Source organism: Myxine glutinosa, chromosome 1 (genome assembly GCF_964187855.1).
Source record: "Myxine glutinosa chromosome 1, kmMyxGlut1.1, whole genome shotgun sequence".
NCBI classification, from domain to species: domain Eukaryota; kingdom Metazoa; phylum Chordata; class Myxini; order Myxiniformes; family Myxinidae; genus Myxine; species Myxine glutinosa.
Window position 1 is genome coordinate 298,311,824 of NC_136261.1, and position 25,639 is coordinate 298,337,462.

Sequence of the window (25,639 nt, forward strand, 5' to 3'; positions counted from 1 at the left end):
TGCGACTTTACGTCACTCCTACATCCTGGTGTTGGCTTAGCGGTTAGGGTGCCGGCTTGGGATCCGAGGATCCTGGTTTTGAATCCCGGTCAATCGCTGAATTAACGCCAGGGGGGTTGACTCAGCTCGTCATCCTTCCGAGGTCGGCAAATTGAGTACCAGTTCACTGGTAATTCCCTGTGTGTTGCAAAAAGGCGACCAACAGGGTTGGCGGCAGGAAGGGCATCCGGCCATAAAACATTGCTTCAAAAAGGGGACCACGGTGCCCGAAAAAGGCCAACACCTGCTCTGCGGGTAAAAATGGCCTCTAAAGGTGGTCTCTCTCCACATCATCATCTCCTTTATCTCGAAGGAGGAGAAGACCATGCCAGGCTATAAAGTCGTGAAGGAGCGGCTAACGCTAATGCTTGGGGGTAATTGCACCAGCGACTTCAAGCTGAAGCCGCCCTTGGTGTATCTTGGTGTATCATGTGTGTGAGTATGAGGATGAGCTTTAGGCGCAAATGAGGAATTGAATGAGGATCTTTGGAATGAACTTGGTGAAATGAGGCATTGGTCGAGAATGGTTGTGTGTGTGAGAATCTGGTTATCGTTGAACTTGGTGAAATGAGGCAATGGTCTGGGATGACCGGAGAAAGTGTATGAGTGGTGTATTGAGGACATGTGTAATGGTGTTGAGTGATTAACTTGCATGGGGTGCAAGTGGATAAATGGAGAGAATACTTGGTGTGTGGGAATAAATGGTGTGTGGATTGAGTGGTGTGGAGTGCATGGTGCGAAGGAGTGGATGGGGGAGGATGGACCCCTTCACGAATACCCGGGGAGGGTAGTTTAAAGTTAGGTAGAGGGAGTAGGTAAATTGTTTGGAAATTTACATCTGTGGTGCAGAGAGTACCAAGTTGTTGATGCATATCCTTGTAAAGAACCGATCGACGTGTGCATGTGCACATGTGCACGGATTTGCAAATGCCCGCCTGTACGTCGTGGTTTCTGCGTATATCGCATCGTCCAAAAATAAAGAAGCAAGCGACTTCGGCCGCTCGAGGAAAGACGGGGCACGCCTACGACTCGGAGGCGAGTGTCGATCCCCGGGGCGGCCAGATTCACAGAACCCTGAGCTCGTTCGTTCGTCAGACGACACGACACGGCCACCGGTGAAACTGCTCGGAAACGTTGGGTAAAGCACGCCGTGGTGAAGCGGGCCGCGGAGCCACTCGGCACACAAGCCAGCTCACGGTCGACACGTCTGTGCCGATCACCCCGTTCGAGGAGAAGACCCGACCGATAGAAAACAACGGAGGGACTCCCGACGGGGAGCGGCAAAGATTCAGGGCGAAGCCGCAGCCTCCTCCAGTTATTTACTCTAGTTTTACGAATTACGGTGTTTGTCTTCATTAAGGCATTTTTAAGACTACACCCGGTTTACGTCAAAAACCGAGTTGCATCACGGCTTATGGAACCAATTAATGACGTAGGCCGGGGTATTACTGTATACCTTCCCACCCAGATTTCTGCAACTAGTTTGTCCTCCGTCCCCGGCCTGGTAATGACCAACATCTGTGTCTCTTCTCCCACTTTTGGCTCTTCTGACCATATATCTTGGCTGTTTTGAAGCTACAGCCTCATTGCTACAGAATATTGCTGTTTCCATGAGCCTGCTGGCAGGGACTGCATTTGGCCTTTGCACACAAGGCATCTTTATCTGCTATCTATCTGCATGGCATCTGATATCAATTATGTGGGAATACTTGTGCAAGAGCTAACCCCTGCTCTAGCGGGGAAAAATGGCCTTAAAACGATCATTCATTCATTCATTTATTCATTCATTCACTTGTGCAAGAGCAAAATATCATGCATCGTTTGATCCCATCCCATTCCATCTGCGGTTATCCTATCTCAGCCGTGTTACGCTCAATCCTGTGGTGAAACGATTGCAGGCAAACAGCTTGCTTTCTCAACATGGAAGCCTAACCCCACCGAGGGCGATTTTTAAAGTCACTATGTAAGGCTCATAAAAAAAAAAGTGTCCATCCTTTGACAAGCCAGAAAACATCTTCATAATCTCAAGGCCTCATTCTCCAACCAGTTTCCTTTCTCCAAGCAATGGTGGTCCCTTGTCAAATGTCTCAACTGTATGCTCCTCCTCCATCCTGTCCCTCACTCAAAGTCTTTACTGCAGACTCTGCTCAAGTTAAAGCAGAAACTGTCTGCCACCAAATCTGTATCCAACCAACCAACCCATTCCATTCTGTCCTCAGCTTACTCTGACATACCCACTGTCCACTTGACTGGCTTTCTCACCATAGAAGGTAGAAAAGTTCTGTCTGACTTTGCCCCTGCTTCAGTGATGGGTCCAGATGGCACCAGTGTCCATGTTCTCAAATCCTGCGATGCTGCTCTTGCTCCCTCTCTATACATCATATTCAGTCTGTTCTCTCCTGGCCACCTCCCTTCTGCATGGAAGTCAGGAAACATCACTTCCATCCAAAATAAAGTTGCAAAAATAGAGCCAAGGCCAGCGGTCAGTGAGCTTGCTTCCGATTACAAGCAAAGTCATGGAATCCATTTCTTCTGAAGTACGCTTTCCTGTTTTCACACCACCTGATCACTAGTAGGGGGTGGGGGAGAGGGGACTAGAGTCCCTTTATATACAGAGTTGCGACATAGAGGGTCCGGGAAAATCTAGTCACGTGATTGCGTGGAGCCATTTTGAGTCCATCGCGGACAGGATCAGGATCGGACGCATATCGGTCAGCGTTTTAACGTTCCCGCTGTACGCAGCGTTCTCATTCGTGTTTTACATCGATTTTACGACAAAATGACAGGTTGTAGCGCCTGTGGGTGCACAAATAGAATGGAGAAGGGATTCAAGATGTATAGATTTCCATCAGATGCTAAAAGACAGACAATCTGGGAGAACAGAGTCAGTCGTGTTGGATGGAAAGTAACTTCTTTGTCAGTTCTCTGCCAGGTCAGTGTGATGGTGGTAATGGTCCCATATGCGTATATTTGTGTGCTGCGAGTGAGACTGGCCTTTGCTTTGGCTTTACAGGCTTGTTATCCATTGCTCGTGGATTAATTAGCACTTGAAGGGGAAGGTGTAGTGGTTACCTTATTCACATGTCGCGGTTAACTTATCTGCATGTGACGGTTACCAATACGATATGTTTGGTCTAACCCACGCACACGGGCTGCCCTCTGCTAATGCCCTCTGCCCAATGCCCTCTGCTAAAGGCACTTTCCTGCCTGTGGTAGTTAGTACTCCAACAAGTGAATGACATGCTTTGTTTTTAACAAAATTATGTAATTTGCTATAAAAGTGGAAGGTTACAGGTTCACGGTTTGAGTATTAATCGTAAATGAGTTCAAAGCCTTTCACAATGGTCTCTGAGACCTTCGTAAAACAAATAATAAAATAAGTTTTATTTTTTGTACTTTCACATGGAAGATAGGATTATTGTCATTCAAAATTTTCAATGATGCTTCAGAAAGAATTTGCAAGAAACCAATTCATGCCAGTGATACAGTTGTATGCCACAACTGAGAAAGGGGGGGGGGGGGGGCATGCATTGAATGTATGTATTTGTCTCTGTTGATTTGAATGTGTGAGGACATTAACTTGTGTTTGTGACTTTCAATTTATTGTGTGTGTGTGTGTGAGTGTGTGTGTGTGTATGTGAGAGAGAGCGAGAGAGAGAGAGAGAGAGAGAGAGGAGAGAGAGAGAGAGAGAGAGAGAGAGAGAGAGAGAGAGAGAGAGAGAGAGAGAGAAGAAGAAGAAGAAGAAGAAGAGGAAGGAGAAGAAGAAGAGAGAGAGAGAGAGCCGGGGGGCTAATCTATTTTTGGTGGGATTAATATATGATCGGCAACATGCAGCAAAGTTTAGATTAATAATTTAAATATGAAAATTAAACAAACACAAATATATACCCACACACGATAAACAAGGTCAAACAACTGCAGAAATACAAAGATAACTCTTAACATTGTATTGTACATGTACATGTATAAGCAGGGAGGTGAGAGTTCGAGTCTCGCTCTCGCCTCCCTGAAATTAAAATGAGGCTGAAATAAGCAGCACGTGTACCTGTCTTTCATTCCTTCTTTGTCATGGTTCTAATTGTCTGTGACTGTTAAATCACAACCAGCTCTGTGATTTTCTTCTTTATCATATGGCTCTTAGTTGTCATAAATCTTCTATTTTGTCATCTTCACATAATTTGTTCATTATCAACATGGAAAAGACCATTCCCATCTCTCATACATAGAGAACATAATGGAATACACGGTTCAATGCACTAGCGCCATACGGCGGCTCCGCACTGAATGGACTCAAAATGGCGTCAAATCGTTAGTTGTCGCTACTCTCTCTATAAAGGGACTCTAGAGGGGACTAGGGAAGTGGGAGAGGAGGGGAGGGGGTGGGTGCAAATTATCTATGCAAGTGTGTAGCGTCGTTCCAGGTTGGTGAGGGACTGAGGGTATTACAAGTAGAGTCCCTATATCTATACAGAATCGTGACAACTTGTAATTACATGCCATTTTGTTTCCATAGAGCATGGCATACCAAACCTGTTTCCATTGTTTGTGAAATGTAATGTATCAGTTTTCGAATCAAACACCATCTTTCCCTGCTCCCAAAAGGGAGATTATATTGATGATTTATTTACAGTTTGTCTATCTATCCTTGCCGAGTGCGGTGCCGTGCACACAGCGTGCCTATTATGCCGGCCCTGTGTGATTCGCACTGTGGTTCTTGCATGTTATCAAACTTTCCCTGAATCCAAGATGACAGTTACATGATTTATTTTAGTTCATTATTGTGTTAATGCAACATAATCTATATCCACAGAGTAAATTTAGAGGTAGGTAGGGAGAGAAAAAGCAAAATGAAATGAAGATGGGTAGAGAAATTCAGCAAGTACATAAAAAGGTGGAGATGAAAATCAATCGTGATGAAAATACATACAGATAAAGACAGACAGGTGAAGAAAATAAATAATTACAAGGAGAAAAAGAATAACAATTAAATAAAGCTACTGCATGTAAATTGTTTTTGGCCATCAAGAAAAAGGTCTTGCTCCAATGTTGACCTTTTATTATATTTTGCCAACAAAACACCATGTAATAATGGCACATTCATTATTTTCTCAGAATGGAACCGACCTGTTTATGGTGAATGGAAACAAAACGGCATAAACGGACCACGTGATCAGAACTTTCTGGACATGTCATGTTGCAACTCTGTATATACAGGGAACCTAATGATAAGTCCCCACCCTTTACAGTACAGTACAGTGTTCCTGTCCCCACGTTTTTCAGTGCAATGACGTGTTTTGAATTACACGTTTGAATAAGGATAACCCCACTGGCTGCTCCTGGAGGGAGCATATATATTGATATTCTAGTATCATATAATTTCAGAAGTATCTGTTGTGTGTTTGGTGGACTAATATGAATCCCTGAACTGCTGGATGAACAGAGTTAAACTGGTACTTGTTGGGTGTGGGAATTGGGGGTTGTGGTGCATGGGGCTTTTTGGTGGATAAAACAATAATTCATCGTCTCGGGGGTTCAGTGTGGAAGGAGTACCCCAATTCTCTCAAGGCAAATATTATGGCATAGCAACGCTCCAGGTGTGAGAGGGTAATACAAGTCAAACAAGAAAGAGCAATCAGAGATTACAGACCCTTGTCAGGACATGTTTTTAGTGTTTTTTTAAAAAGGCTTTTGTGTTAAAACAAATATGGCGGCCAAACCACGTGGCCCATGACGTCATCGTTTTTTTTTTGCTTTTTTGTTTTCCTCCACCAATTTATCAGATGATGCTCAAAAATTTCATCTTGATCGGATTAAGTTTTGTACTTGTCGAATTATGACGGCATAATGGAGGAAGCTATGACATCATCATTAACATATGTTTACATATGTAACATATGTAACATATGTTACATATGTAACATATGTAACATATGTAACATATGACACCCCATTGAGTGTTAATGAGCCATGTCTCATTTTTGTCTATGCAGTGTATTTGGAGAGATAGAGGTGCAATGTTTTTCGTTTTTTCCAAGATTGCGCCTATACCACATGACCGATGACATCATAATCATTAAAAATTCTACAGGAGGAGGTGCACCTTTGGTGAAAATTTCCTGTCAATCAGACAAACAGTTGTAGAGAAATGCATACTTATTCTGTGCGTACAAACAACCGGACTCAAATGTAATACCCTCTCCTCTGGCGAGGGTAATTAAAATATGTAAAGTCTGGGGGAATCAACTCGCCTGCAATTCTGGGGGAAACCAATCGGTCCGCAAACATGGGTTATTCACTCATATCAATATATTACATAATCAAGGAAGAGGTAATTCGCAGACAGATTCCAGCTTTAAAAACTTCTGGCAACTCTATGGTATTCATAGAATACTTACCCCATGCAGTCTTGAGAAGGTGTTGGTGCGAGCCAACAATTTTTTTTCTTTTTTTCTTATAATGTCGATCATGCTCAATTAATTTCAAATGGATTGAACCAAGCGTTTTCCTTGTCGAATGATGACATAATAATGAAGGCACCAATGACGTCATTGGTACCAACACTTATTCCCCATGTGGAGTTCTTTACAATGAACCACCTCTCAATTTTTCCATGAAGTGGTTTTGGAGATATCGAGGTCCAAAGTTTTTTGACTATTTTCTAAGATGGCGCCCATAACATGTGACTGATTACGTCATAATTATCACTAAAAAATTCTACATGTCGATGCATACTATGGTGAAAATTTCGTGTCAATCAGACCAACGGTTGCCGCGAAAATGAAAAAAAAAGAAAAAAAAAGCAGACGTACGTGGTCATTCGCTTAACCCATAGGTTCTTAACCAGGGGTACCTGTACCCCCTGGGGGTACGAGACACGCCACCCCAAAATACATTTCAATTCAAAAATAAGGGTACCTGGCATACCTGGCAGATATATTCACACACCTCAACGATTTGAACACCTGCATCCAAGGAACAGGGATGAACATGATCACTCCAGGGAAAAGGTGTCTGCCTTCACCCAAAAACTTCCAATTTGGATGCAGCGCATTGAGAATGGAAATTTTGCAACCTTTCCTAAACTTGATGAGGCGGCTAATGCGGAAAAATAACTATCCATCGTTACTGAAGTGAAAGAACATTTGCAGTTGCCGATTCAGTCCTTCCAAGGATAGTTTCACCATGGAGAGGTTTCTATTGCACAGAGATGGATACAGGATCCATTTCTTTTCAACCTGGATTCCATGGATGATCGTGATATAATGAAAGATGACCTTGTTCAGCTGAAGGCCAATGAAAAAATACGAATGGAGTTTGAATCAATGCAGCTAGACATCTTGTGGTGTGCACAACTCAAAATGTTCTCACAGTTAGCAGAGAGACTTCTAGAGATCCTCATGCCATTTGCGACCACCTATTTGTGCGAGACAGGTTTTTCAACACTCCTACACATCAAAACAAAGGCCAGGAACCGTTTGGAGGTAAGTGATGACATGCGTGTGGCTATTTCAAAGAAAGAACCTCGTTTCAGCATCATCATTGATGAAAAAGAACATCAAAGGAGCCACTAGAAATGTGTGTGTACTGTGTGGTATGTTTTTCTACAAAAGTTATTATTGTACTGCAATCTACTTCAACAAAGTGACTTTTCAGCAAACTATGCATTATGATTATTGTTTCCATAAATGTGTTTTTTTTTTTTAATGTGAAAATAAAGAAACTTTATTAATCTATTATTGTAGTTTTAAGTCATTCTTGACAGGGGGTATGGGAAAATATTATGAAAACTCAAGGGGTATGGGCACTTTAAAAGGTTAAGAACCACTGGCTTAACCCCTCCCTTCACTTCGCGTGTGTGTGGTAATTAAATGAGGGAGATGTAGGAGGGTAGAGATGCATCCTTTATAAAAAAAAAAAACAACAACAAAAAAAACTCACAACTGAGGTCCTTTTTCATCAACACCTCCAAACAAAAGGGCAACTCCAAAGGGACGGCTCTGCAACAAATACAACCACAAAAATTACTTTACTTTTAATCAGAAAGTTTTCAAACATCAAGCGACACATCTGCAATGTCGAGGTGGGAAGAATCACAGCAGTGAAAGAATTATTATAACCAGTACCACAGTCCATCTAGCAGATGCAATCAAATCAAGCCTGGTAGTTACATCATCACTGGATTGTGTTTAAGCCTCAGGAATATCAAAGCGAGCTACGATGTCAAGACACAAGAGCCTGGTATTTTTGAAGGGCAAGGATTGGGAGAAGGGGGTAAGAGGGTTTCATCAAGCAATACTCTTGTGCCATGGTGTTGATGCACGTTAAAGCGAAAGTTGCTGGGCGTGGGGGCATGTCGATATGAATACGTACCATGGCCCCAGGTTCAGCATCCTCTTCCCCGAATTGCAGTGCCAGGTTGGAAACGGCTTGAGTCACACTTTCCACAGTCATCTGCTCGTTGTAGGTAAACCAGTGATTCTGCACAAGACGGTACATATTTTAACAGGACAACCAAAATATGCTCTGTGTAATGAAAGATTGCGTGTAAACACCAGTTGAAGGCGTTTAAAAAATAAACCAGTGAAATATATATATATATATATATATATATATCAAACAGTTTGTGTGTGTGTGTGTGTGTAATGTTACCGATAGACTCCTAAACGGAGAGGCTTACGTGCTTGATATTTGGCATAGACATGGCCATTGCGCCTGGGACGAACATGGCCGAACTCAAAATATTTGACGATCCATATTTTTTATTCATATTTACCTCAGCGCATTTCAACGCACGGAATAAACGGAATCAGAGCAGGTGGGCGCTGATTCGCTCAGAGCGATCACGTGATGACGCTATGACAAAAAAAAAAAATCGCTCGCTTTACCAAGGGGCTCGCTCTCCACCCGTTCCCCTCCCCTCCCCTCCCCTTACCCCGTCCGGCAATGCCGGGTACTTCTGTGTGTGTATGTATGTATGTATGTATGTGTATATATATATATATAGTGGGAGCTTGTAGCTTTAGGCGATATATATACACACAATTTTTCATTAATATCTTGAATTTTGACTGCAATGTTAGTGATAGTCATTTGACTGGCCTCTTTGGCAAGTAACACTGCAAATGTTTATCACACTTACAACAAAGATTGTGCATTCATAAACGTTTGTTCTGCATGTCTGAACTAATCTTCAACTGTGCACATTTGATTAGCCTCCGTTGAAGTTTGTCCGAAACGGGGGTAGGGCTTATGGATTGGGTCTCGTCCATCCGTCCGTCCGCAACCATATCTTGGACATGCATCGACCAATTTTGTTCATACTTGGCACAAGTACAGTACATGATGGCGCACACTTGCAACTCACTTTATTTTATGATCTGATGAAATATGGCAGACTGCTAGATTGGCGGCCATTTTAGTTGCAAAATCCCTGGTATTGAACACGTCCTTAACCACTTCTCGAACATGCATTTACTGATCTTGTTCAAACTTGGCACACAGATTAATGAATGATGTTTTACATATGCACGTCATTTATTTTCCGCGATTTCATCGAAAATGGCAGACTAGCAGCCATTTTGTTACTTAAACTTGTCCCCAACCATTTATTGAACATGCATGGCCGATTTTGTTCAAACGTGGACGTGCACAGTACATGGCAAACACATGCAACTCACTTTATGTTACGATCTGATCAAACATGGCAGACTGATGGCCATTTTAGTTGTAAAAAAAACCGATATTGAATACTTCCTCATTCCTCAACCATTTCTCGGACATGCATTTACTGATTATGTTCAAACTTGGCACACAGATAATGAATGATTGGGTTACATATGCATGTCACTTTTCTTTCCTCTCAAGATCAGATCCAAGATGGGGGAATGGTGGCCATTTTGTTACTTAAACATGTCCCCAAACATTTCTCGGATATGCATGAACCGATTTTCTTCAAGCTTGGCATAAAGACAATACATGAGTATCCATATGCGGAATGTTTCGTTTTGTATTCCGACCAAAGACGGCCTTTAACTCCATACAGCAAAGTTACTAAAACAACAGGGGCACAAAACATTTTGTGTCTTTTTCTCCTTGTTACTTGAAAAATCGAAGATTCACAAGTATATCAGGTCTTTTATTGTCCGTGTGTCAATCGCCTACAAGTTGCAATTTTAAACTGATCTTCATGAAACTTAACCACTCGGTGAAGTTAGTCAAAAGCGAGAAGCCCAATGTTTGAGGTCAATCGGCCAAATAAAATCAGCAATTTTCATCGGAATGACTTGACATTCGAACACAATGTGCATATTGGGTCACTGAATTGGTTCAACAGTCAAAACCTAGGAGTCTCTTGTTTTTTGTTTTTTTTCTGTTGTCAAAAGGTTAATGTCACATAAAATCGTCAATCTACAAACGATTTACATGACAGTTGAACAAGGTTTGCATTTTGGATCACTGAAGCCTATTATTTGAGGTCAAAAGATCAAAGTCACAAAATCGATCTGCATTCGATTGACAAAATTAACAGAATTTGCATCTTAGGTCACTGAGTTGGTTCACCAAAAGATAGAAGCCTCTTCTTTTTGGTCAAAGGGTCAAAGTCGTCATCTGATGGACTTGAAATTTGAACAGGGTTTGCATATTAGGTCATTTTTATTGCTTCACCAATCAAAAACCTATTGTTTTTTTTTGTTTTTGAGGTCTAATGGGCATGGTTGCAGCGACTGATTTCGCAAGTACCGGTCTATGACGGCTTGTTTTATTCATCTATTCACAAGTGACCATCTTTGTTTCAAATTTAATTGAAAGCCCTTCCCTCTTCCCCACAAAAAAAATGTTGCTTTAATTTCAAAAGCAGTAAAAGATTCGCTGTGCTAGGTTGAGAATGTCCATAATTTTATAACTATAATGCTTTAATCCGTATGCATGTTTGAAAAATTCCCAAGTTAAAAAAAAAAAAATATATATATATATATATATAGGAAAGAAAAACAAAACAAAACACCAAAACACAAACACACAGGAAACAAACAAATATATATATATATCTATAAAAACCTTAAGTCAACCAACATCTCATAACTCAGGTGCTCACCTGTGCCTCAACACGGGCACGGTCGGTAAGAGTACGGGCATCGGCGATCAAGCCACTCATGGCACAACCTGCAAACCACACATACCACAACTGACTGCCTATCAGCAACAGAACACAGTCATTGGCTATCCAAGAGAAAGAATCCAGCCTCACCAACATGGCCATCAATCTCCACAATCTTCTCAATGCTGTTTGGTTCCATCAGCGGTGAAGTAATTCGTTTCTCCACTGCCAGGCAAACACCCTCAGCTGTCTGGATGCCAATAGCTGTGGACCCAAGCTAAAACGTGCAGAGCGAGGGGGAAAAAAAAAAAAAAAATCAAAACTTTGAAATAATCCTCACCTAATCCAAGAGAGCCGGTTGGTGTTCAATCATCATACTAAAATATGCCTTCCAACGCACTTAGCGTGGCGTTTTTCGAAGACCGTTTCTAATAACAAAAGTAACAATACCCTCTCCTCAGGCGAGGGCAATAACACTAATGATAATACCATAATATTAATGTTATTACAAAACAATATACCCACTCTCAAAGGGATTTTGTGACGTGCGATGTTGCCCCCCCACCCCTCCCCGGACACACGGAAGTAAATTTTATTATCGAGAATTTAAAATGGTGAGGAACAGATTGATCATTTCAATGACCTGATCTAACACGTAATAGTAATAATAATTAGCAATGATAAGAAGGATAATAACACGGACTCCCCCTGCCGCTCTCATAGTGAGCGGGTGTACTTGTAAGAGGAAATAAGGAAAGGAAGAGAAAAATAATCAAAAATCCCCACATGCACAAAGCATCCCAAAAAAAAAAAATCAAAATTCATTTCATAAAATATTCTAAACTGAAACAATCCAAACAACCCCAGAGTTATCATAACTGCAACAACAGCATAACATAAACCAACAAACAAGTTACTTCTCGAGGTTTGCTTGTATGGACCATGACAATGTGGCGTGGCAGGCACGTACTGTTGGTCAAGATCCATGTGGGCAAGTTAGTGCGACACCTGCTTCATTGGTTCCCACAACAGTGAAGAACTTCATATTTGATACAACCACTCCTTTAATAACACTTGTCGACAAAATCAAACTTTTTTTTCTCTCAACAAAGATGTGAACAAACTTTTATAGACCAGTTTTGCACGTTGAATCCAAATCTGTTTTTGGTTTTCCTCGAGCGCATCTAGTTCAATCAAATTTGAAAGGTTATTGCCTTGTGAGGGCTAGCGGCTAGGGTGTTGGGCTAGGATCCAAGGATCCTGGGTTCGAATCCCGGTCGATCGCTGAATTAACGCCAGGGGGGTTGACTCAGCCTGTCATCCTTCCGAGGTCGGCTAATTGAGTACCAGTTCACTGGTAATTCCCTGTTTGTCGTTAAAGGCGGCAAAAAGGGTTGGCGTCAGGAAGGGCATCCGGCCGTAAAACATTGCTTCAAATAGGGGACCGAAAAACAACAACAACCACGGTTCCCGAAAAAGGCCAACCCCCGCTTTGCAGGGAAAAATGGCCTCTAAAGGTGGTTATTTTTTTTTTTATATTGCCTTGTGAGGGCCTCGTAAGGCAATAATCTCTCAAATATCACAAAAACTCCTACGTGCTGGAAGAAAACAAAAAACAGATTTAGAATCGGCATATCAAGAGCTACCTAGCCCACTTGTAATTATATCGCATGAAAATGACTTGTTAGCCAGTTTAAGTGTCCCCTTTCAACTCAAAATTATTTTCTTCCAAAAGGTCAATTCTCATTGGCAGAGGTCTGGGCTGTGTACCAATATTAGGTTTTCAACACGGTAGACAGATTACCAATACATTTATTGAAGCACAACATCCAACTGATAGCTCACATTTTCAAGTTAAATGAATTCCAAAATGAGCAAGTCACATCAAAAGTTGGCATTTCAAACATAGCAATGCGAAGCTTCGTGTGTGTTGAAACCACCAATTTACCTTGATTGCTTCAATTGCATACTCCACTTGGAATATTCGACCCTCCGGTGAGAAGGTGTTCACACCCCTGGGAGAGTCATATGAAAACGATATTTTCTTTGTAAGCATACGCGCAACATTTAAACCAGACTATTTACAAAACTTGCACAAAAGAAAAATAAAACGAGTACAGATACATTCAAAGTAAACCACCCCCATGCCAAATAAATAAATAACATCCTCCAGCGCGGCAAAGCACATAGAGACAATATTGGGAGGGAGAGGTGTACAATAATTGATTGGTTAATTGCATAATTAAAATCAATAAACAAGTCATAAAATAATTTCTTAATCAATTGGGTAAGAGCATGTGACCACCAGTGAGTTTTTCATCTGAAGCTGTAACTTTTTGAAAATTAATTGAATAAGTTGTGGTGCTCTGCACACACGACTCGATTGCCAGAGAGGTAGGCCACAACGCGTTGGTACAAACAGAGTCTTTATTAAGAGCTCGCACTTCAGCACTGGGCGGGCTCGAGCTTAGAGCCCGCATATATGTCCCGAGGCCACGCCTTGTTCCCGGGCGTGGCCAATCGGTCGAAAGGCGGGGCATGCGCTTTCGTTCCCCGCCTGGACGCTCGCGCCACCCACTGGTGCGCGGAATTATTAACGCACAGGTTGTAAACCTGGTGCGTTATAGCGTTTGCCTGGGAATTTCGGGCGCTCAAAAGTGAAGCTAGTTTCTGTCACCCATTTCTGTCGCTCATTTCTGTCGCTCATTTCTGTCGCTCAGATGTGTAAACATGACGTCATCAAATCTATATTTATAGGATAGGTTATAGGAGATATATATATGTTATAGGATAGGAATATAGGACCCAAATGACCCAGAGGACCCAAATGACCCAGAGGACCCAAATGACCCAGAGGACCCAAATGACCCAGATGACCCAAATGACCCAAATGACCCAAATGACCCAGAGGACCCAGAGGACCCAAATGACCCAGAGGACCCAAATGACCCAGAGGACCCAAATGACCCAGAGGACCCAAATGACCCAGAGGACCCAAATGACCCAGAGGACCCAAATGACCCAAATGACCCAGAGGACCCAAATGACCCAGAGGACCAAATGACCCAAATGACCCAGAGGACCCAAATGACCCAGAGGACCCAAATGACCCAGAGGACCCAGAGGACCCAAATGACCCAGAGGACCCAAATGACCCAGAGGACCCAAATGACCCAGAGGACCCAAATGACCCAGAGGACCCAAATGACCCAGAGGACCCAAATGACCCAGAGGACCCAAATGACCCAGAGGACCCAAATGACCCAGAGGACCCAAATGACCCAAAGGACCCAAATGACCCAGAGGACCCAAATGACCCAGAGGACCCAAATGACCCAGAGGACCCAAATGACCCAGAGGACCCAAATGACCCAGAGGACCCAAATGACCCAGAGGACCCAAATGACCCAGAGGACCCAAATGACCCAAATGACCCAGAGGACCCAAATGACCCAGAGGACCCAAATGACCCAGAGGACCCAAATGACCCAGAGGACCCAAATGACCCAGAGGACCCAAATGACCCAGAGGACCCAAATGACCCAGAGGACCCAAATGACCCAGAGGACCCAAATGACCCAGAGGACCCAAATGACCCAGAGGACCCAAATGACCCAGAGGACCCAAATGACCCAGAGGACCCAAATGACCCAGAGGACCCAAATGACCCAGAGGACCCAAATGACCCAGAGGACCCAAATGACCCAGAGGACCCAAATGACCCAGAGGACCCAAATGACCCAGAGGACCCAAATGACCCAGAGGACCCAAATGACCCAGAGGACCCAGATGACCCAAATGACCCAGAGGACCCAAATGACCCAGAGGACCCAAATGACCCAGAGGACCCAAATGACCCAGAGGACCCAAATGACCCAGAGGACCCAAATGACCCAGAGGACCCAAATGACCCAGAGGACCCAAATGACCCAGAGGACCCAAATGACCCAGAGGACCCAAATGACCCAGAGGACCCAAATGACCCAGAGGACCCAAATGACCCAGAGGACCCAAATGACCCAGAGGACCCAAATGACCCAGAGGACCCAAATGACACAGAGGACCCAAATGACCCAGAGGACCCAAATGACCCAGAGGACCCAAATGACCCAGAGGACCCAAATGACCCAGAGGACCCAAATGACCCAAATGACCCAGAGGACCCAAATGACCCAGAGGACCCAAATGACCCAGAGGACCCAAATGACCCAAATGACCCAGAGGACCCAAATGACCCAGAGGACCCAAATGACCCAAATGACCCAGAGGACCCAAATGACCCAGAGGACCCAAATGACCCAGAGGACCCAAATGACCCAGAGGACCCAAATGACCCAAAGGACCCAAATGACCCAGAGGACCCAGAGGACCCAAATGACCCAGAGGACCCAAATGACCCAGAGGACCCAAATGACCCAGAGGACCCAAATGACCCAGAGGACCCAAATGACCCAGAGGACCCAAATGACCCAGAGGACCCAAATGACCCAGAGGACCCAAATGACCCAGAGGACCCAAATGACCCAGAGGACCCAAATGACCCAGAGGACCCAAATGACCCAGAGGACCCAGAGGACCCAAATGACCCAGAGGACCCAAATGACCCAGATGACCCAAATGACCCAGAGGACCCAAATGACCCAAATGACCCAGAGGACCCAAATGACCCAGAGGACCCAAATGACCAAGAGGACCCAAATGACCCAAATGACCCAGAGGACCCAAATGACCCAGAGGACCCAAATGACCCAAATGACCCAGAGGACCCAAATGACCCAGAGGACCCAAATGACCCAGAGGACCCAAATGACCCAAATGACCCAGAGGACCCAAATGACCCAGAGGACCCAAATGACCCAAATGACCCAGAGGACCCAAATGACCCAGAGGACCCAAATGACCCAGAGGACCCAGAGGACCCAGAGGACCCAAATGACCCAGAGGACCCAGAGGACCCAGAGGACCCAGAGGACCCAAATGACCCAGAGGACCCAAATGACCCAGAGGACCCAAATGACCCAGAGGACCCAAATGACCCAAATGACCCAAATGACCCAGAGGACCCAAATGACCCAAATGACCCAGAGGACCCAGAGGACCCAGAGGACCCAAATGACCCAGAGGACCCAAATGACCCAGAGGACCCAAATGACCCAGAGGACCCAAATGACCCAGAGGACCCAAATGACCCAGAGGACCCAAATGACCCAAATGACCCAGAGGACCCAAATGACCCAGAGGACCCAAATGACCCAGAGGACCCAAATGACCCAGAGGACCCAAATGACCCAGAGGACCCAAATGACCCAGAGGACCCAAATGACCCAGAGGACCCAAATGACCCAGAGGACCCAAATGACCCAGAGGACCCAAATGACCCAGAGGACCCAAATTCTATGTATGTTTCTATGATGATGTATGTTTTGGTGAAAGTACATAATGTGAATACTAGTAGCAATTTTACAAAAACCATGGCATAATTTCAAATCTTGACCCGAGATGATAATTATGCTACATCATAATTTCCATGTGCCAACCTGGGCGGAATCCAAGTGGATTCACTTGTTGTCCTTTGTGCCCACCACAAAGTCAATAATCAGAAAATTTTAAATAATCGATTAGTTGACTAATCAATAAATAATTAATCGGTTAATTGATTAATCAATAAATCCAAAATATCCTTTATAGTCACATCACTTGGTTGCTGTCGTGTCCGAATATCAGCTTCCGAGCTCAAAAGGTGCCTGAGATATTGCCCAGATGAGAAAGTAAATAAATATCGACCACAACGCGCACTTATTTTTTACCCAAAAATCTTTTTAAAGTTAGAGGTGCGTATTACACATAGATCCAATTTTTTTGTAAGTTATTTTTCACATTGAAACGATCGTCGAGGGCGTCTTCGAAAACGGAAATGGCAATACTCAAAGAACAACAAAGAATAGCTAAATGTTTCATATAGAATACTAGCAAAAGTACCCGGCATTGCCGGGCGGGGGAGGGGAGGGGAACGGGGGGGAGGGGAGAAGAGTGGGAGGGGGAGGGGGAGAGGGGAGAAGAGGGGGGGATGGGGAGGGTGAGGGATGGGAGGGGGTGGGAGGGGGGAGGGGTGGGAGGAGGGAGAGGAGGGAGGGGGAGGGGAGGAGGGGAGGAGGGAGGGGAGGGGGGAGTGGAGGGGGGAGGGGAGGGGGAAAGGGGGGAGGGGGAGGGGGAAGGGGGGAGGGGGGAAGGGGGGAGGGGGAAGGGGGAGGGGGAGGGGGGACCCGGCAGAAGTACCCGGCATTGCTCGGCGGGGGAGGGGAGGGGAGGGGGAGGGGAGAGGGGGAGGGGAGAAGGGGAGGGGTAGGGTGGAGGGGGTAGGGTGGAGGGGGAAGGGAAGGGGGGAAGGAGGGGGGAGGGGGAAGGGGATGGCCAGTCAACAATGACGTTGCAGTTCTCATGGTCGGAGAGCAGCACAACAATCGGACATAGTACTGCATATTCGCAACAGCACGAAGCAGATTTTGGAGACTCACCGATCCTGTGACGTCCTCCAGTACCGGCGTTGCCGGGCGGGGGAAGGGAGACCCGTACATTCCCAACCCGTACATTCGCCCTCTCGACTCAAGCTCACTCGGACAAAAGCCTCGCACAAATTACACCGTGAAGGCCCAATGGTCATGTCTATGCCACAAATCACGGGCGCACTGAATTGAAAATATATAGAACGCTCATACTCCGTGAAAAGTGAAGCCGCCGTGTCGCCATCTTGGTCAGCACGACTCGACCAACTCGCTTCGCGGATCTCGTTTTGTGCGGCAAGAAACTGCTCCAATCGGTTACGGAAGGGTTGTGGAAAGACGTTTCACAGCTGTTTCAAAGACATTTAATTCATATCGCACAAAATCGATACAAAACACGATCGCATAAAAGGTGAAGTGACGTGTGACGGGATGGAACATCATGTGATCGCTCTGAGCGAATCAGTCTGGCGGCGGGAATGAAACATCACGTGATCGCTCTGAGCGAATCAGCGAGCTGCTCTGGAACCGGGTGAGATTAGCGGGTACTTCGCTGAAATGCGCCAAGGTAAATATGAATAAAAAATATGGATCGTCAAATATTTTGAGTTCGGCCATGTTCGTCCCACGCTCAATGGCCATGTCTATGTCAAATATCAAGCACGTAAGCCTCTCCGTTTAGGAGTCTATCGGTAACATTACACACACACACACACAAACTGTGTTTTATATATACTAGGGCATGCCCGTACTATATCTATATCTAAAATTATATCCCCCCCCCCTCTATTTACATGAAATGGTTTGGTCCAAAGCGAACGGCTTGCGAGTGGTGACAATCCCCCCCCCTCTATTTACATGCAATGGTTTGGTCCAAAGCGAACGGCTTCCGGAGTTTGGTAAAGAAATCGCCATCGCGTGCACAAACGCGCAGGAAAGCGAATGAATCGCAAATTCGTTTTTATTAGTTGTAAAACATAGTTTAACGCCAACATAGTTTGCAAACGTGAAATAAATGAATACGCTCTCAAATGTGCCATCCGAGGCAGAGTGTGCCCGCCACGTTCGGCACACGCGATCGTTCGCTGCTCTCTGATTGGTTGAATCGTTTTTTGGACATAGCTCGGTAAGTAATTGTCCGATTAATATGAAACCTTGAAAAGGCACATCCTCGGGTCCCCAGCAATATACCTGGCAAGTTAAAAGTATATCGGACCCGTGGTTGTCGAGAAACAGCGGTCACAGACAAACGTACAGACAGACAGACAGAGATTACTGGAATTATAGATAGATATAGAATATATAATCTGCAAGTTCACAATCATGAAGTAAGTAAACCAGTGTTCTATTAAGTGTTGATTTTAATGTCTGGCAAGTTATAAAGATATTCCACGAATGAAAAAAATTATACCGGTAATTGAATGGACTTCTGCGCAATGGCCGTTCGAAGACGGACGGAGAGACTGTACAACAACAACATGCATTTTAAGGCCATTTTCCCTGCTAGAGCGGGGGTTAGCCTTGCGGTCCCCATGACAATCTTCTCCATTTTGCCCTATTTTCTGCATCTCTCCTTGTTAACCCCCTAGCCCGCATTTCTTCTTCCACCATCTTTAGCCAAGTCTTTCTCGGTCTTCCCCGTCCTCTACTTCCTTCTACATTAATTTCCATCACTCTTCTCAACCAGTCACTTTCATCCTTTCTCAACACATGACCAAACCATCTCAACCTGTTCCTCTTCACAGCATCAATCACAGGCAATATTCCCATCATCTTTCGCAATTCATCATTTGTCTTCCTCTCTCTCAACGATACTCCGCACATCCATCGAACCATTCGCATTTCCACCCTTTCAGCCTTCGTTGCTGCTCTACGTTCATTACCCATGTCTCGCTCCCATAAATCATAACACTTCTCACACATGCAGCATACACCTTTCCCTTCAGCTTCAGCGACACTCTCCTCCTCATCAGCACGCCACTCAGTTCCCGAAACTTCTTCCATGCACATCTCACTCGAGCAACCGTTGCCGAGTCTGATCCACCTTCTCCATTCAGCATGTCTCTGAGGTAGCAAAATGTTTTCACACCTTCCAGCTTCACGCCGTCTCCAAGATCCAACTCAACATTTCCTCCATCTGCAGCTCCCTCTGTGCACACCTTACATTTGAATGTAGCTGCCACACTGGTAAATGACCCTCTCAGACCACTACATTTTTGATGAACCCACTCAGCGCACATTGTACATTGAATGGAGTTCACTCCGACACCCTTCCTGCACACAGCACACGGCCACTTCCCAGTTCTTTCCACCTCACCACATGCTTTACCACTTGCCATCACCTTCGTCTTTCCGATATTCACCTTCAGACCTTTTGTCTCCATGCATTCCTTCCACTTGTTCATCTTTTCCTTCAGTCCATCCATACTTTCCGCAATCAACACCAGATCATCTGCATACAACAACTCCCACGGTAAACCCTCCTTTACGTTCTGAGCCAGCACCTCCATCACAGCTACAAATAGGAGTGGACTTAGTACCGACCCCTGATGCACTCCCACCTTCACCTCAAACTCACCACTGTTCCCGTCCTTCGTCCTTACAGCTGTGCGTGCTCTTTTGTACATTGCCATCACGACTCTGATCAACCATTCCTCCACTCCTAACTTCCTCAATGCCCATGTCAATACTTTGCGTGGAACCCGATCGAATGCTTTCTCCAGATCAACAAACCCAAAAAACAACTTCTTCCTCTTCTCCATGTACTTCTCCTGCAACTGCCTCACAATGAAAAGCACGTCTGTCGTTCCTCTTCCTGGCATAAATCCAAACTGCATTTCATCGATCTTCACTTTCTTCCTTATCCTCCTCTCCAACACCCTTTCCAATACCTTCATTCCATGCTCCAATAACTTTATCGCTCGGTGCGAGCCACACTCCAGAGGGTCACCTTTCCCCTTGTATCGAGGGACGAGGGTACCCAGTTCCCAATCCACTGGAATGCGGCCTTCTTTCACCACCAGATTACAGATCTCTGTCATTCTCTTCACACCCCAACTTCCTGCTGCCTTCAACATATCTCCCACAACTCCCGTCGGCCCTCCCGCTTTTCCACTCTCAATTGCTTTTATCGCTTCCTCAACTTCCTTCTCAGTTATCTTCTCTGCCGGTCCTAAAACTGGGTTACTCTCTATGTTGCCATCCCATTCATTCTCTGTATTCAACAGCATTTCCATGTATCTCTTCCATCTTCCTTCAATTCCATCTGGGTCGACAACAATTTGTCCCACTTCATCCTTCAAGCAACTCACCCCCATCACATCACACCTCTCTTTCGCTATGTGCTTTGCAATCCTGAATACTGCTTTCTGACCCTCTTCCGAATCCAAGCGTTCTCCGAACATTTTCCTACATGCCTCCTGCGCCTTTGCTACCTCTTTCTTTGCAGCCTTCTTGGCTGCCTTATAACTTTCATGCTCTGCTGTTTCTGCTCCCGTACTCTTCGCCTTCTGCCACTCCTTGAACTTCTTCCTCTTCTCGTCAATCCTCTTTCCAACTTCATCATCCCACCACCATGTTTCAGAGTGCCTCGGTGGTCCTTTTGTCCATCCACATACCTCACCAACGGCTCCCAACAGACTGGCTTTCATTGACATCCAACCACTTTCAAGCTCAACCACATCATCCTCTACCATACTCAGCCTCTCTTTTAATGCCTCCCTTACTGTCACCTCTTTAAACCTCCACACCTTCATTCTCGGTTGGTACTTCACCCGCCGAGGTCTCCTCGCACCTTTCACCCTTATGTCGCAGACAACCAAGTGGTGCTGTGAAACAGCCTCCTCCCCCGGGATCACCTTTGTGTCCCGGAGGTGCCCCTCTTTGCGCAAGAGACTGTGCCGCTTCATAAAACGATCTCCCCATCCACGTGACTCATTGAAGGTGACAATGTTTGGCAGCGTCTTCGCAAGCATGACGGCTTTCACACACACCTCCGAAATGCTGACGTCACCACCTTGTTGCTGATGATCAGTGACCCAATCGGGCAGTTTGGCCTCAAGCTCGGGATGGGCGGCCGAGTGACCCCATTCGGCCATTTTGCTTCGTGGGAGCGACTGGAGACACCCCTTCTGTCGTCTCCATAGTCTGATGTTCACCTCAGATATTCCATCGAATTCCCGCCCAGCACCTCTGTTGCCGTGATCTTCAGCGTATCGAACAATGTTTCGTTTTTGAGCTGTGGTGTATGATCGTCGTCGAGTACTCATGGTCAAGTACGGTAAGAAAACTAGTGGAAATGGAAGTCGCTGGTAAATCTTATAAACAACTGAATGAAGCTGTGAAAGAACACTTGGGTTTTATAATAAAATATAGCCAATCATCAGCAACTTGAGTACCACGTAAGTTGTCTGACAATCAGCTACGGGTTGCTCCGTTGGATTGCTATCCGACTTCCGCCGTTTATTTAATATGTGCTGCTATGTTTAAACTTTGCGCAATCACAACTAAACATCGTGATTGACACGATTTACAACTGTCGTGAATTTAGTTCCTTCTGCCGTGATATTCTTTCATTAGCGCCGCTCTGTTCAACTAATACGAAATCATGGCCGACAGTCGTGGTTGAGATGGACTTCGCCGTTTTTGACAGATGTAGTAACATGTTGTCCGTACATATTTTTTTTCCTTTGAGTGCTGAAATGGGGGTGCGTATTATATATATATAGGTCTATAGATTTTTACACCGCGACAAAAGTCCAAGTTTGGGGCGCGCGTTATGCACAGGGGCGCGCTATAGTCGAAGTTTTTCCGCTAAGTAATTAATCAATTAATCGATTAATTTAAAAAAACAAAAAATGCCGTTTTTCCAAAGCACGTACGCACTATTGTACCACAATTTAAGCTTCCTAGCTCAAAGGATGGCTGAGATATCGCCCGGACAAACAAGAAAATAAGAAATATGTCGTGCATAGCACGATACTTGCAAAATCCCTAAAATAAGTTGTTCGCCTATGACGACCTCAAAAATAATTGGTGGTGGAATTCAGTGACCTGTTATGCAAATCCTCTTCAAATTTCAAGTCAGTCGGATGAAAATTGAGGACTTTAGAAATTTGGCCTACGTTGACGTTTTGGCCTATGTTGACCTCAAAAATAATTGGTGGTTGAATTCAGTGACCATACATGCAAATCCTCTTAAAATTTCAAGTCAATCGAAATCATCGAAATCGATGAAAAGAGGATTTTTGAAATATGACAAAGTTGGTGACCTTTGGACTATGTTGACCGATTGACCTTTTGAGCCCAAAAACAATAGGCTTCTTGCTTATGACCAACTCTACCATTTGGTAAAGTTTCATGAAGATCGACCTATAGGGGACTGACATACAGACAGACAAACAGACAGAGACAGACGCACAAGACAAACCAATACACTTGAAAAATCTTCAATTTTCACAAGTAACAAACAAGAAAGAAAACAAACAAGAAAACAAAGAAGAAAACTAGAAAGAGAAATCAGAAATTGCAGACCCTCGCCAGGACGTGTTTTCAGTGGTTTTTAAGGCTTTTGTGTTAAAAGAAATATGACGGACGAACCACGTGACCGATGACATCATATTTTTTCTCCACCAATTTATCCCTCGGTGACGCTCAAGAAATTTCATCTTGTTCGGATTAAGTTTTGTACTTGTCGAATTATGACGTCATAATGGAGGCACCAATGACATCACCATTAACATATTTTATTCCCCATGGAGAGTTCTTTACAATGTCTCATGGAGAGTTCTCAATTACAATGTCTTTACAATGTCTCAATGTTCTTTATAATGTCTTTACAAAGTCATCTTTACAATGTCTCAATTTTTCCTATTCAGCGCTTTCGAAGATATAGAAGAGCAAACTTTTTCGGTTTTTCCAAGATGGCGCCTGTACCACGTGACCTATGACATCATAATTATCATTACAAAATTATACAGGTGGAGGTGCACCTATGGTGAAAATTTCCTGTCAATCAGACCAACGGTTGCAGAGAAAATCATATTTATTCTGTGCGGACAAACAAACAAACTAGAAGTCAGTCAGAGACCGAGGACTTGCAGGAATGTACTTTTTTATTGACGTTGAGTTTGACCTCTCAAGGTCACTCAAGGTCAAAGGTCATGGTGCCAAATGAAATGTCGTATGTGACTTCCTATATGTCAGTAACAGTAAGTGTATGCATATCTCTTGTACCTTTAGAGTTATAGTGGTTTGAAATATATTTTAAATGAAAACTCGATGCCCCTGATTTCACGTTTTGGGTGACCTTGAGCTTGACCTTGGGCATAGCGATTTAAAAATTGGGCACAGACTATTCCAGGGCAAGGCAAACATGTGTGTAAAGTACAGCGATGCTATGTGCAACGATGTAAACGTAGTACTGTGCACAGACAGACAGACAAACCAACCAACCAACATACTTGCCGGAATCTTTTCCGGCAAGTAACAAACAAACAGATGGACTCAAATGCAATACCCTCTCCTCTGGCGAGGGTAATTAGAATGTGAGTATGTTAGAATGCAAAAGCCTTCCATCGAGCAGTACCTGGACAAAATATATATGCTTTCTCATGCCCTGAAGGCAAAGTAACTGAGATTCAGCATTTGACAAATATGGGAGGGCCTAGCACCGTTTGTTTAGTGCAAATCGCAAAGCAAGTGTTGAAAAAATCCTTCCCATGTACTTTTTTCTCAAATCTGAACGGGGCAAGGTGTTCTATGAACTCTAGTTGTGAAAAGTGACAACCTAGCATTTAACTTGCCATCGAGTTCAGGCCATGTAACGATGTTGAGTTCATGAACATGCATTTCTGCAGATTATAAACTGAACCATTTCAAAGGTTTAACGTACAGGTGTCACATTTATTACTCCGACAATCATGTGGTATTGAAATGCGAAATTTAGTTTCCTTTTAAGTCTGGTGTTGGCCTAACGGTTAAGATGGCTGGCTTGAGATCTTAGGGTCTTGAGATCTTAGGGTCCCGAGTTCGAGCCTGTCGTGTCACCGTTGAATCAACACCAGGTGGGTTGACTTAGCCTGTCATCCTTCCAAGATCAGCAACATTAATACCAGCTTACTGGTGATAGAGAGGCTTTGCATTAGCCGCACAGCCTTGCTCCCAGAAAATGATGCAACCAGCAGCCACAGGCTGTACACAAACCACCACCAGTTTTATTTTCATGACATCTTAAATATAACAACAGTGATCATACATTACGTTTCATTAGGTGAATGGCAATATTAAAATATGTCTGAATATGCTGAGATTTTGCTTGTTGAAGAAAAATGCTTCTTAGATCGTTTTAAATGGTCTCGATTGCCTCTCATTGGTTCCTGCGTACTGTGTGTTGTTCCCTGATCGTTTTTGTCAAATTTCTAGTTTATTTTGCTGTGTATGTGTTTACTGTGTGCTTATAGTTCGATCATGTTTTAAAATTCGTAAAACTTGTGGCCAGATCAATAAATGGTGAAGAACCACTTAAATTTTTTTTATCGGATATGGATCTTCACCAAAATTGAATCGAATCGTCCTTGTCAGACACCCAATCGGTCCACCAAGTTTCGTCCAAATCCATCCACAACTTTGACATATCCTGCTATGTATCGTTTTTGGCCCTATCTCCCAATGGTGAGGAATCACTTTTAAGTTAGATAATTCTCATATCCGAATCCATATTCAGATCTTCACCAAAATCGAATCGAATCGTCCTTGTCAGACACCCAATCGGTCCACCAAGTTTCATCCAAATCCATCCATAACTTTTTGAGATTTCCTATGTATCGTTTTTGGTAGTACTCTCTACGTCGGTCCAACAACTGTTAAATGGCAATTTTGGAGTTTTGGTGACGTCCACGTGGCCCTATTTCCCAATGGTGAAGAATCACTTTTAAAATTCTAGTAGCCGGATCCGAATCCGGATCTGCAGCAAAATCTAATCATTTCGCCCTCGTCACCCAT

General features: G+C 44.2%; 1 protein-coding gene across 1 annotated transcript in view; it reads right to left on the reverse strand.

Annotated features, from left to right (window-relative positions):
- The window catches only part of PSMA5 (proteasome 20S subunit alpha 5), a 32,003-nt gene that overhangs the window by 5,111 nt on the left and 1,253 nt on the right, over positions 1-25,639 (reverse strand). The window contains exons 3-7 of the mRNA XM_068134850.2: positions 13,087-13,153; positions 11,289-11,415; positions 11,136-11,203; positions 8,411-8,518; positions 7,979-8,037 (exon numbers count right to left, since the gene is read on the reverse strand). Coding sequence (XP_067990951.1) covers positions 7,979-8,037; positions 8,411-8,518; positions 11,136-11,203; positions 11,289-11,415; positions 13,087-13,153 — 429 coding nt within the window. The remainder of the gene's footprint in view (positions 1-7,978; positions 8,038-8,410; positions 8,519-11,135; positions 11,204-11,288; positions 11,416-13,086; positions 13,154-25,639) is intronic.